The 12,372-nt window shown below is 42.6% G+C and overlaps 1 protein-coding gene across 2 annotated transcripts in view; it reads right to left on the bottom strand.

The window, feature by feature from the left end:
* BMPR1B (bone morphogenetic protein receptor type 1B) overlaps positions 1 to 12,372 on the bottom strand; it is a 308,301-nt gene that overhangs the window by 26,477 nt on the left and 269,452 nt on the right. For both annotated transcript variants that reach the window (XM_085641155.1, XM_085641154.1), the window contains exons 6-7: positions 11,785 to 11,923; positions 7,657 to 7,849 (exon numbers count right to left, since the gene is read on the bottom strand). In XM_085641155.1, the coding sequence (XP_085497281.1) occupies positions 7,657 to 7,849; positions 11,785 to 11,923 (332 nt within the window). The remainder of the gene's footprint in view (positions 1 to 7,656; positions 7,850 to 11,784; positions 11,924 to 12,372) is intronic.

Below are 12,372 nucleotides of genomic sequence, written 5' to 3'. Positions count from 1 at the left end.
ATTGCAATAATTCCGTTTTCAAACTATCATAAGGCGCTTGGAAAAGGAAGCCTTGTAGATGTTTTGATGATTGAGGCGCGGGAAGGCATGGTGCTGCTGATAGCTATTTTCTTCGACTATTGCGCGACAGATTGGGCCAATTGTAAGGCCAAGTGCAACGAAAGAGTTCTCCTACTCACTCAGCCATGCCTGTGAAACCCTGTGTATACACATGCAAGGCCATCAAACCTTGTGCCCTTCACCACCACCAAGCTGTCAACACTGCATACTTGGAAAAAAAGGTTTAATTAAGGAACACAAATCTCTACAGAGTGAGAAATACCAGGATGAAGGAAACGTGCAGCAGTGTTGCAAGAAATGCATTCTTCGACAAGATCTCAGTAGGGATTTATTTGCAAATGATTGATTGGAATCCTTAGTCTGTCAAGTGCTGCAAAGAATTTTAGGGCCTGCTAATGCATACGAGGATGCTGAAAACCTCATCAGCCAGTCAACTGAATAGAAGTAAAGTTGCACCCGCTAAAGCCGAAGATAGACAACATCAATGGAGAGCCTTTTGGTGAAGAACTGGGCTAGACTTTACTGTCAGCAGTCAGATTGTTAGTGAAATGTAAAGTGGCCTATACCAATGTTGACCTTCTAAATGACATCACAAACTTAGGCACCTGGCATGCAACTTAACGGCTACTCACAAGGTGAAGTCGAATGAACCATTCTTCCTTGCCCTTTCAGACCCACACTAATGCCCTATCAGAGCAAGCCTCATTTTTAGAACCTCCTGCCTGACGTATGTGTGTGTAATGGATGTCACTACAGGACGTGACTGCCAATTATTTTTCAGATGGTCTCTGTCCACGCCCTTCACAGCAGAAATCCCGGAACCCCATGCACATCCTGTGGCTCAGATAGACTGCAAGAAAGAGTTTACATTCGATTCTCAGTACAAGCCTCCATTTTTTTACAACCAACTACCTCTTGTCAAAAACGTATTCCTTCTCTTGCCTTGTAGAACGTCCTCATTCATCACCTTCTCCTCTTCACCATCACCACCACCACCACCACCACCACAACTTCCAGCAGCAACAAATTCCAAAATCACCATCTCAATGTGTTCCACCGATAAAAATTGCTTTTCTTGCCTTTCACCCCATGGTCCAATCTGCATGTTGAGGTGATTTACTTCCATGTTCTTCATGGTCTGTGTGATTCAGGCTCAGTTCAAAGTAAAGAACATTCTTAGGGTCATTGATAGTCCATAAAAATGGATTTGTATGAACATTTAGCAGTCTGCATTGCAGTTCTTCCACTGTATATTTCTGTAGAATAGAGGTTGCTCCCTCTACTGTCCTGATGGTGGCATGGTGAGCCAAAAAAGGATGGATTCAACCCAGATCTGTGGCTGGGGGTGAATGTTTGACAATGTTCAGCATTCTATCCATAATCTTTTTGTGTTGCTATAGTCGCCCTAATGGACAAGGGTATGGCCAGACGTGGGTCCAGCGCTCGCTATGCCACTGGATTCAAGCTAGCATGGCTGATGAGGGGTGAGACCCCAAACTGGACCCAGGATGCTTGTACGGGCTGGACTGTTCCCATGGGGAGCAGGTTCAAGACTGATTTGCATATGGCTCGGTCCAAACCGGGGTGGCATGGTGAGTAAAATAACGATGGATTTAACCCACAACTGTGACTGGTGTATGTTTGATAATGTTCAGCATTATGTCTGTCATCAAAACATGGACTTAATAACGTGCTGACTAACATTCGGGTGTATTGTTCAAACTGTACTCCAGTCTTGAGTCTTTCTTTGATATGAAATGTTACATCATTTAGTCAACATTGTTAACTGATTGTTGATTTTAAGTATCACAATCGCACCATGTTCACCAATCATTCTCACTGATCCGTACAGTAGAGCACCTATTTCAACATGCTTGTGTAACTTTACATGTTTATACAATGATTACAACACTGTTAAGCCACATACATTTGATTATTAGACTAGTTTTGATATAGAAACCTAGGAATAAAGCTTCTTCTGCTGAAACAGTTGTTGTCTCGTAAATATCAACCCAGATTTCCGAGGATATTGGGTTGTTCCTTAACATTTAAATATATGTTTACTTCAATGCATAAGCAACACAAATTTGATAGCTGTAGGAAAAGCAGGCTATTGGGCTTTGGTACTGATACATTGGTGTCGTATTATTTCAGATGCTTGTGCTTGATGGGAATGTTAAATTAAGCATCTAAAAGGTGCTCTGATGTCATATATTTGTTTATCTGCATCACATTCAAAACTGGCTTCAGGGTCACCCTTTGGAAGGACTCAGCAAAAGAAACCAAGAGCACATGATATTGATCCAAAGGCGTTCCAATAACTCTGATGTTCTAAACAATGAAGCACTTCGATTAGAAGTGTTGCCCTCTTTTGCTTCCTGAAATCAAGTCCATCTCATTACTGAAAGACGTTTTAGGAATTTCCTGTAAATGTTTAGGTGATCACTTTTTAAATTTAGGAGTCAATTGTGGCCCTGATAGAAGGCTTAGAGAATTTCCTTCATGTGCATTTTTTTAATTATAGGATCCTTGGCTGGTGAGTGTCCATTGATGTCAATAGGTTGATGCTCTTTCCTCTTGCCGAGGATCCTGCTCCTTCACAAAAAAGGCAACTTTCTGCGGTGGTTAAGAATTTCAAGTTGATTCTACACTAATGAAATGTGTTCCAAATATCTACTTTTTGTTGAAGCTAGCTTCTTTTCCCTCAGAATCCAGTACTGATCTGAAAGCCGTAACATTATTTAAAAGGCTGGAAAGTTGCTGACTTCGAAGAAGATAAGGAAATGGCAGCCAAAGACTTTGCAGCATCGGCTCCCAATCAGAATTCCAGTAACACTTCCTGTGCACACTGTGTAAAACTATCAAACGGTAATTCAATACATTGCTCATTCATGTCGGGGTACAGATGATAAATGCACACCCCTGCATACAGCCAGAAGAAATCCTAGCTTTAGCTATTTCATCGGCTTGGTCCTTGTTATTTTTTAGTTGATAGAGGGTTATTCCTTCCAATCTTAGATACAGAAATAATATTGTTTTTGTTGCATCAGCCCACAGTAATTCTTAAAATCGGCTAAATTACTGCAGTTTTTAAGAAAATAAGATGCCACATTAAACTACCTGTAGGAAAATAGGATCTGCTTATATGGTTACCCCCACTTTTTGTCTGGTGCTCTGCTGTTTCTGACTAGCCTGACTGGGATTCTGCTAATCAGGACCACAGCCTCTGTGCTTTCTCCCCTAACTTGGTTTAGTAAGTACTTAGGTACCTCCCAGATTGGACACTGGTGTACCCTGGTCAGTCCCTAATATATGGTACTGAGGTACCCGGGGCCTAGGTACACCAGGGGTTCCCCCATGGGCTGAAGGATGTATTATGCCACCCAAGGGAGACCACTCAAACTGTGACTACAGGCCTGCCATTGCAGCTTGTGTAAACTGGGGCTAGCACCACTTACAAAAGATATAGGTTTCCCTATAGCTAAAGTCACTGCACTTAAAACCTATAAGTCACCCCTAAAGCAGGCCTTTCAATCCTGAAGGCAGGGTGCTCGGTTCTAAGTGTATGTGTGCCCCTGCAGGAGCAGGGCACCCCTACAGCCTTTGGAGTCCATTCTCCCGGGCTGCAAGTGCATCAGCCATTACGATATATAGAGTGGCCATGCGTCATTACGCGAGGACCATCTCTAAACTGGCTGTAACGAACCCTATCATGTTTGGTATCAAGCATGTTGGAATCATACACACAAACCGTAAACGGTGTGGGAGGTATGATTCCATGACTGTGAAGCTCCTCCAGGAGGCCTTCAGTGCTCATGGTATCAGTCTTCAAGACCCGGACAGCACAACATGGCTGCTGCCGACCAGAGACACAATTCTGCCCTCCTGCTGCTGAGCCAGGCACGAGCAGGGGAAGGCAGAACAATAGGTATCCTTTTACGGGGAAGTGTGATCACCTCCCAGACAAGGTGTAGTGTATTGGGGCCGGGTGGGAACACTTGCCAGCGCCAGTCTGCTTGAAGGGCACATTTGGTGCCCTGCTTGCATAGTCCAGTTCAAACCAGCTCAGGGAGCCGTTGGCTCCCCCTCTGGCGCGAAACTGGACAAAGGAGTATCCTTCCTACTGTCCAACTCCACCCCTGTGAGGGAACCCTGAATCATCCCAAACCCCTTCCTTAGGTTTCTTAAGTGCTTACCTGAGGGTGGCTCTCTAGATTTGTCACTGGACAAGATTTATTTCAAGACACCACTTCTACTTCAACTGTTTGGGCCCTCTAGACTTTGCTCTGGGCATGAAGGCTGCAACTGGGAAGAATCCTGCTGCTCCTGATCTCGTCACCCTGCTCGTCCGCTGCAACTTCCGAGCCTGTGCTTCATACCGGAACCTTCCAAGGCGTGTGAGCATCAAAGACACCTGAAGGAATCTCTCTTGAAGGGAAGGAGTCACTTCCCTGCATTTGCAGGCACCTCAACTAAGCTAACCGGTCTGCTGATCCTGGGCTCCCACAGACTCCGAAAGGATAAGCAACATAGGTGGTAGTTCTTCACATCCCTCGAGGACTGCCCTGTCATCTCACCAAGTTTGAGGCCAGTATCCCTCATCGGATCTGCAGGAACCGAACCCATGTGCACAGCGTTGACTTGCTGTTGCTAAGGCTTGTTGGCTTTCTTCCATCAAGATCTCCAGGCTCCAAGTAGCCCCCACCTCAAGCATCTCTTGTGACCAAGATCTTCATCCTCACCGCATCATTTGCACCGTGGGCCTGCATCTCTGGTGAGCTGCTCGAGGTTCTCTCACTACTCCAGTGCCTTCGGCCTGTGGGTCCTCTTGAGGGTTTTCTTTGATATCTGTGGGCTCCTCCGATTGCTTGGGGCCTGCCCGGACTCCCCTGCTTGTGGTGAGTCACCTGGACCTTGTTGGTCCCGACACTACACGTTCTTCGCTTTCCACATTGTTTGCAGTTACCAAGGCTTGTTGGTGCTCTCGACAGACACCGACCACTCAACTCTCGACATCTGACGTGGGAAAGCTTGTGAATAGCTCCTGGTCTTCCACAGCGTCGCCTACAGCTGCAGCTATAAAGGTTACCGGCAACTCTCCTGCAACACTTTACATCGGTGGGCATTCATCTTCCGTGCCTCCTGGTCACTCCTGAGTGGCATAGACTCAGTCTCCTCTGCTTGCAGGTACTTCTCATCCTGAATCCACCTTTGGATTCCACCGCACACTTTCACCTTCTCCAGAAGTGGCATCTTCCTGAAGTCTCCCATTGAGTTAGACGGCGGTTTCCGATGTCACTTCACACCCAGGCATACGGTTTCCCTGATGTAGGTATCCTGGTTCCTAGGGTATCCATGGGTGGGGTGGCTTTGCAACTTCTGCCTTCCATGGGGTTTCCTCAGGGTCTACTGTGAAAGGTCTTTCTTCTTTAAAACTGCAACCGCGACTTACATTGACCCGCAGTCGTGTTCCCTCTCTGCACACGGCCTCCGTGGGGCTCCCGGTTACTTACCTCGGGTAGTTCCCTGCACTTCTACATCTTCTTGGTACAGTCTTGACTCAAGTCGTAGTTCACATACCACTATTTTAGTATACGGTTTGGTCCCCCATGGTGACCTCTGTGTATTAAGTGCTAGTTACCGCTTTCTATTGGAAAGTATTGTGTGCATTGTGTGTATCCCCGGCTAGGAGATATCTGCATGTGTTAGAGAGTGTCTTTTAATAAATACATATTTTTATAAATACACTGTGTGGTTCTTTTTCACTTAATCTATACCTAGAAGATTATGTTATGGTAACACAAGCTGCTTCACACTACTTCTGGATTAAGCTTGAAAGCTGCTCTCCACAGCTACCACTTAGAGAGCTTTCTAAGCTTGTCTAAGACCACTAAAATAACCATAAAGGTTGGTCTAGATTGGTGCAGGGTGTCCACTTGCATAAGTGTGCATCATATACCAAGCCAGCTTCTCACACTACCTCAATGCAAAGAGTAGTTCAACATGGTTTCATCTCATGGATTTCCCTAAATATGGATTACTAACAATACCCTACAATGGCTTTTTATCAATTTAGGCATTTTGTATTCGGCAGCCAGTGCCTAGGAACTGCAGTATCTAAATATGGCCTTTCCCTGCAAACAAAAGACCAACCGACAAAAAACACCCAAGTTAAGAAAGTGAAGGTGGTACTAATGTGGAACACAGGAGGCAAGTTTTCTAGGAGAAAATGCACCCACAGTGAGCATGTCCTTGTTCTTACTCATAGAAAAGTAGTCATGTAAAGGCACATTTCACTTCTCTGAACCACAACCATCAGCATCAAACTTCACTCAGGGTAAGTGATGCAGTGTTAGCATCATCTTGATAATGTGGACGTTATTTACCCACATCTTGCTCATTGGAAGCATGAGGTGCAGCATGGATGTTTTTAATTCTATGAAGCGTCCATGACATATTCTGCCATGCTATACACAGAATCTAACCGACTGGCCAGGAAATCTTCTTTGTCTGATAAGGGAGAGGTACCTAATAGTAAGACAAGACATATATGGCATACAATTAAGAGATGGATAAGGGTTTATGGTACTGAGAAACAGAATAAGTACCACCAGTGGAGATACCTCCTCATTAATTAAGAATAGTCAATCGTTTCAGTAGGAACGGGACCAAAATTGGAAGGGGAAAATTGTAGGGCGTGTTATAGAACTTCCTTCAGTGGTGCGCCAGAAAGCTCCTCAGCAGAGATGGGCAATTGGATGTATTCAAGTTCTGCTTACATTATCAATCTGATGTTCGAATGAATTCAAACTAGATATTAGTGAAAATTGACACAATCCATGGCACTGGAGAAAACATGCAGAAACGTTTCTTCTTGGGTCATAGGCAAGACTTTGCTGGGCCTGATACAAGTCCAGCTTTGTGATTATTGTCCTCTTAGTAAAGACTTTGAAGAGGAAAACTTGTCCTCTACCACTTTGCCATTCTGTGGTATCCTGGGTAAGGGGTCTGGTGGTGGCATGGAGCTTGTGTGCATATGGAGTAAAACCAGAGCGTAGTCGACGGGTGGAATATTTTCTATTGCAATAATCCTACATTGCCCTACAGATTTGTTTGAGCAATGTATTTGTTGGATGCGAAGCTTCACAATGGCGGCAATGATAGGACTGTTTTCATTTTTGCTATTCCTTGTGAAAATAAGATTTCAATTTGGTCTTTCTTGGGTGACTCAACACATGTACTTGATCCCCACAGCAGTTTTTTTTTTGTTTTATATAGTGCAAACTCGACCCAAAGGTATCAGAGCGCTTTACATGAGCACCCAGTTGCGTTACAGATGGACACTCTTTATTTTTTTAGGCACGATTAAGTGATTTGCCCAGAATCACAGGATGCTGAGCGTCCCTGCCGAGACTCGAACCAGGTTCCCCAGCTTCAAGGTCGACCACTCTAGCGGTTATGCCACTGTTATGCACATTGGTTTCTAGTATACATTTCTTTCTTTTGATCGGTTTGCTGGAGTTGGCACCGCACTTCTCCTGCTTATGATGGGGTTCCCATCTGCAAGTTGGACTATCATCAGAACTTTACACTCACCCAGTATGTTCTCGTGCCTCATGAGCACTGTTTGATAGATTTCGGTCTCTCGGAACCAGCTGGCCTCTTCTGTAGTAAAGAACACCTTCACGGCTACTTTCTCTCCGCGCCACCGTCCCATCCACACCTCTCCATAGCGCCCTTTTCCGATCTGCTTCACCATCTGAATCTGCTTTGCTATCGTCCTTTGCACCTAAAACGACAAAGGATTAGAATGTTGTCGACCAGCATCTAAGCCCAAGTGTTGCCATTTTAATAATAACTTGCTTTTTCATATAGCAACCCATACCACATGTCTGCCCTTTCTAAGCTCTGGAAAGAAGAGGTGTTATTACACTCCCTAATGGTATTCAGTTTACCAACCTCCAAAGGACGTGTTTAGTCTGCCTTGATGCCATTCAAACTAGCAAATCACTGCTTAAGTCAGTGGTGGGCTTAGACCTACCTGAGCCCTCCTACATGCTTAATTGACTGGTTTGGAGTGCAAATTGAAGTAGCTTTGTGTAAATAATACATTTCCTGGTTTCCCTTTGACAATTTGTTCTATTTTAGCTGTAGGACTATTATTTAAATATGTTGATAAATTAGAATGCAGAACAAAAACTAACTATGTTACCAAAGACTATTGCCCATCGTTAAACCTTAGGCCGCATTCAATCATTTAAAGGTGTATTCTGAAATAAAGAAAACGACACCCTTTAAAACGTGAAAAGCGAAAAAATATCCTTTTTTTTTGCTGTTTGAACTCTTGCTGGGTTTTTCCAGAAAGACTTTGGAGAGGCCAGATAGGAAGGTTCACTTTCTCAATATATTTAACAACCAAAAGGTGAATCACTTTTACAACGCATACACATGTTCCCTTTCTGCAGAAACAGTAACTGACTCCTACAAAGTTATTCATTCTTTGTAACCTTGTTCCATTCTCAAATACTGGGAACTTGTGTCTCACTCAGTGACAGAAGTACTCATTAGTAATTTTAAAAACAGTGACTCTAGCAAGCGTTGTCCACAACTTCCTTTCCTCCCCAGGTTCCTTATTTTAGTCAGCAAATAGAAGTAATGCACTGTCTATAGATGGATTGGAAAAGGTGGCTGGAAGATGGTAACTTAAAAGGACCTAAAGAACTAATATTACTAAAGCGGCGAGATATTTTTAAGGCAAGGTTTGACGTTAGATGTTTCAATCAGAAAATGTTTTTGTAGTCATTGTACAGAGAATGCAAGCGAGCTACCTCAGTATCAGATGCACAGTATTTATTAGGTGCTGGAAGTAATGCATAATTAATTATTTTAAATAATATATTTATGTTTGCAGTATAACCACTCTCTAAATGCAGGAGACTTCCTTTACTGAACCCGACTTCAGGTTAGTTAGTGATCCCGAGCTTAACAGTGGGATGGAACTGAATTCAGGTGAGTTTTTGGAGCCAGCAAATTGGAAAATGCAACGTAATAAACTAAAAAAAAAAAAAAAAAAAAAAAAAAAGGATTGTTTCATCTACAATGGAAAATTTTCTCAGAAACTGTGCTTTCTTGAATAACAATGCTGTCAATTTCAACTATTAAGAATTCAGGATATGGATCAGATTTTTTTGCGCTCGTGTTAGTTAATTTCGTATCATTCTGAACATTTTAAAGAATTGTTTTGGGGAGCGCAATAGTTCGTCAAAAGATCTATTTTACTGTTCAGTCATCCACATAGAAGGAGCAGCAGAAACGATGTGTGGCGCTGTCAGTCATATTCAGCGCCACTGGGCAGAATAAATACAGCTTTCGCTACAAGCAAAAAAGAAGCATAGTTTTTCTACCCGAGAATGGGGGGGGCCTACCGTTTTCCATAAATGTACTTGTGTCTGTCCCAGCAGGGATGAATTGGTGTGGTGTGCCTGAAATTCCAAATCACAGCAGGTCCCCGTGGCTAACTAAACATTCCTTGACGTGCTTGTTATCATTTTCTTCTAAAAGAAGTCAAAGCAGTTTTTCAATTGCCCAGCAGATGGCACTACAGCATAACAAGAAAGCACACGAGAACCATCAGTAGGACTGCAGAAATGTAACTGGCTGATCTAAGTGTCTAAATGGTCTGATTGGTTCAATGCGGGGCAGTTTTGAGTCCAAATCCATTACTCCTTGCAGAAAAGAAGCACTTGTCTAGTAGTAAAAAAGGATAAAGGGAACTTGAAAATAAGGCACCTCTCGACTCACCAATAATAATCAAGACAAAGAGATCACTGCTAGTTGGCCAGTGTCCTATCGGGAAACCGCGCTATTCTAATGCGACAAATTCAACATCAATGACAAGCCTGAACGAGGGCACCAAAACGCGCTGGCTTCAAGTCACGGCAATGTTTAGCCTTCTTGAGGAATAGTTACATTTCTGTAGCTAAACGTTTTTGTGATTTGAGCAACATTTATAGAAAAAAATAAAATACAAACATTGAGCTGAGAAATTAGGTTAAAATGAACACGGTCAACTACACATATTGTACATTGTAATTCCTTTACCACACAGTTAGTGTTGAGTGTTTTGGTATGACTCCAGTATAATATGTGGGGAAAATACTCCTTGCCATACATTAAAAGGATTTTCTAAGTCGCCAAGGAGTCCCGTAACCATATTGAGGAACGAGGCCGAAGGCCAAATCCCTTAAGTGTGTAGGAAATAGAGCTCCTAGGCAACTGAACAATTTAACAAAAAACACAATAAATGTATCTATATAGAACGTAACATATCAAGAAATGTTAGGATATATTTCAAATTATTTAATGATCAAATTATTAAAAACATTATCATTTAAAAAAAAATACATATTATTCAAAACATGATTTCTTTTCATGAAAACATATTAAAAACCAAAACATGGCAATGATTTAGGTCTTCGACGCGCGTTTTGGCGTGCACAACGCCTTCGTCACGAGTAGCCACAACTTTATTTTTAGCCGTTCAGCTGATGTGTTACAATGGATAATATTGCGGTACCTCTTTTCTTTTCTTAGTTCTGAGGTGTAAAATCTGATAATCAATAGTGAATCCAAATATTGATATGTTGGTTCACAGTGATAGTATTAAACCCGTAGGCCACACAACTTCACTTATTCCTCCTTTAGTTGTTTGAATTGGTAATCTGGTCAAAAAACAGAGAGGGCCCGATAAATGTCCAATGAATCTGCATGGATGGCGGATTCTAATGGAGAGGGTGCGGCTTCTGTATTAAAATAAATCAATACTTCGGGGTGCCGTGCTTAATTGGCTACCGGCGTCTTTCACATCGGGATGTAGGTAAGGTCATGGGAATCCAAGGAGACTTGCAATAGCCTCATAATGTATGGCAGGGGATAGTTTATTGCTTATAATCCATGGACACATTATAATACTTCCCAAAGACCACTAATATATATATATGTCCTTGATGTGGTGATCTTTAATTTAAAAGAGATTGGATATCTGTAAACATGGAAAATAAAATTATAATTTGTAGTGCAAAATTAAACACACCAAAAAGCAACTAGAAATGTGTCGCTAAAGATATAAGAATCAATTTAGTATAAAACGGATTTAAAAAAAAAAAACGGTGTACCATAGAATGCGTAGAAACATGCAGATTCAATATTTCCCACAATGACATAAATAATGGAATAACAATGGTGTGGCCATAATTATCTCCTTTCTGCTTATCACTACTCATCTAGAGAAAGAGCAGACGAATCCAATGCCACATTTTGTTTTTGTTGTTTAAACTGCAGCATTACCAATGCTCTGTGACCTGCCCTTGCCCTCAGCTGCAGGCTCTAGCAGACGGCTTGGTGACTCAGAACATTAAAGTTGAGCAACTGCATAACTATTTCATCACAGGAGACTAAGATCACAAGTCACCTGTAACAAGGAAATTAGAGACGCCTTTATATAGAGATGTAGGCTCCCAAGTATTATAAAGGAAGCACACCCAAAGAGCCATCTATAGTTTACAAACATTCGAAATCTTAATCCTATAATGTATTACTCATAGTGAGTGCTACACGAATGCAAACACAATACAATTGTTCCAGGCGTTTCTTTTTGTTACTGCAAAACACAGCCAGTGACTGCAAGAATGTTTTCTGCATGCAGGAGCAGTTCACGTTTCCTACCAGCAGAGGGAGCCCGGAACCGCTGCCCGAGCTCTGCGACTGCTCGATCAGGTCGTTGAGGGACTCCCCGGGAGGAATGTAGGTCTCGTCCTGCTCAAGCCCGATGCTGTAGCGCGCGCGCGACTCTTGCCTCTTGTACCTAAAGATGAAAGGAAAGAACATGGGTGACGAGCCAAAAATAGACCGATTTCGAAGAAAATGCAGCTTTAAGTAAATCTGTCGCGCATGCAGGCATCACAAGATAGTCAGTCGTTATTATAAAGAAAATGTTCCTGCGCATGTATTTAAGAAATCATTGTGTCAAAGCTGTTCGTGTGGCATCTCATTTTCCATTGCCTTGTCTATTTTCGTTTGTATTTAAGATCAGAGGCTGCCATGTGTACCATTCTTGTCTGCGAAGCGATGACAAGATGGCACCACAAGACATAACCACGGTATCTATGCATCGCAACTAGGGTGACCAACTGGCATGGGTGCAAATTCAGGACGGCGAGTGGAAAAATTGCGGACAAAGGGTACAAATTCAGGACAAAAATTCAGGACAGGAGGTCAAAATTCAGGACAAAACTTCGGGACAAAAGGTAAGTT

The sequence above is a fragment of the Triturus cristatus genome, chromosome 2_2 (assembly GCF_964204655.1).
Source record: "Triturus cristatus chromosome 2_2, aTriCri1.1, whole genome shotgun sequence".
Classification (NCBI taxonomy): domain Eukaryota; kingdom Metazoa; phylum Chordata; class Amphibia; order Caudata; family Salamandridae; genus Triturus; species Triturus cristatus.
This window is presented reverse-complemented; position numbering and strand designations above follow the sequence as displayed.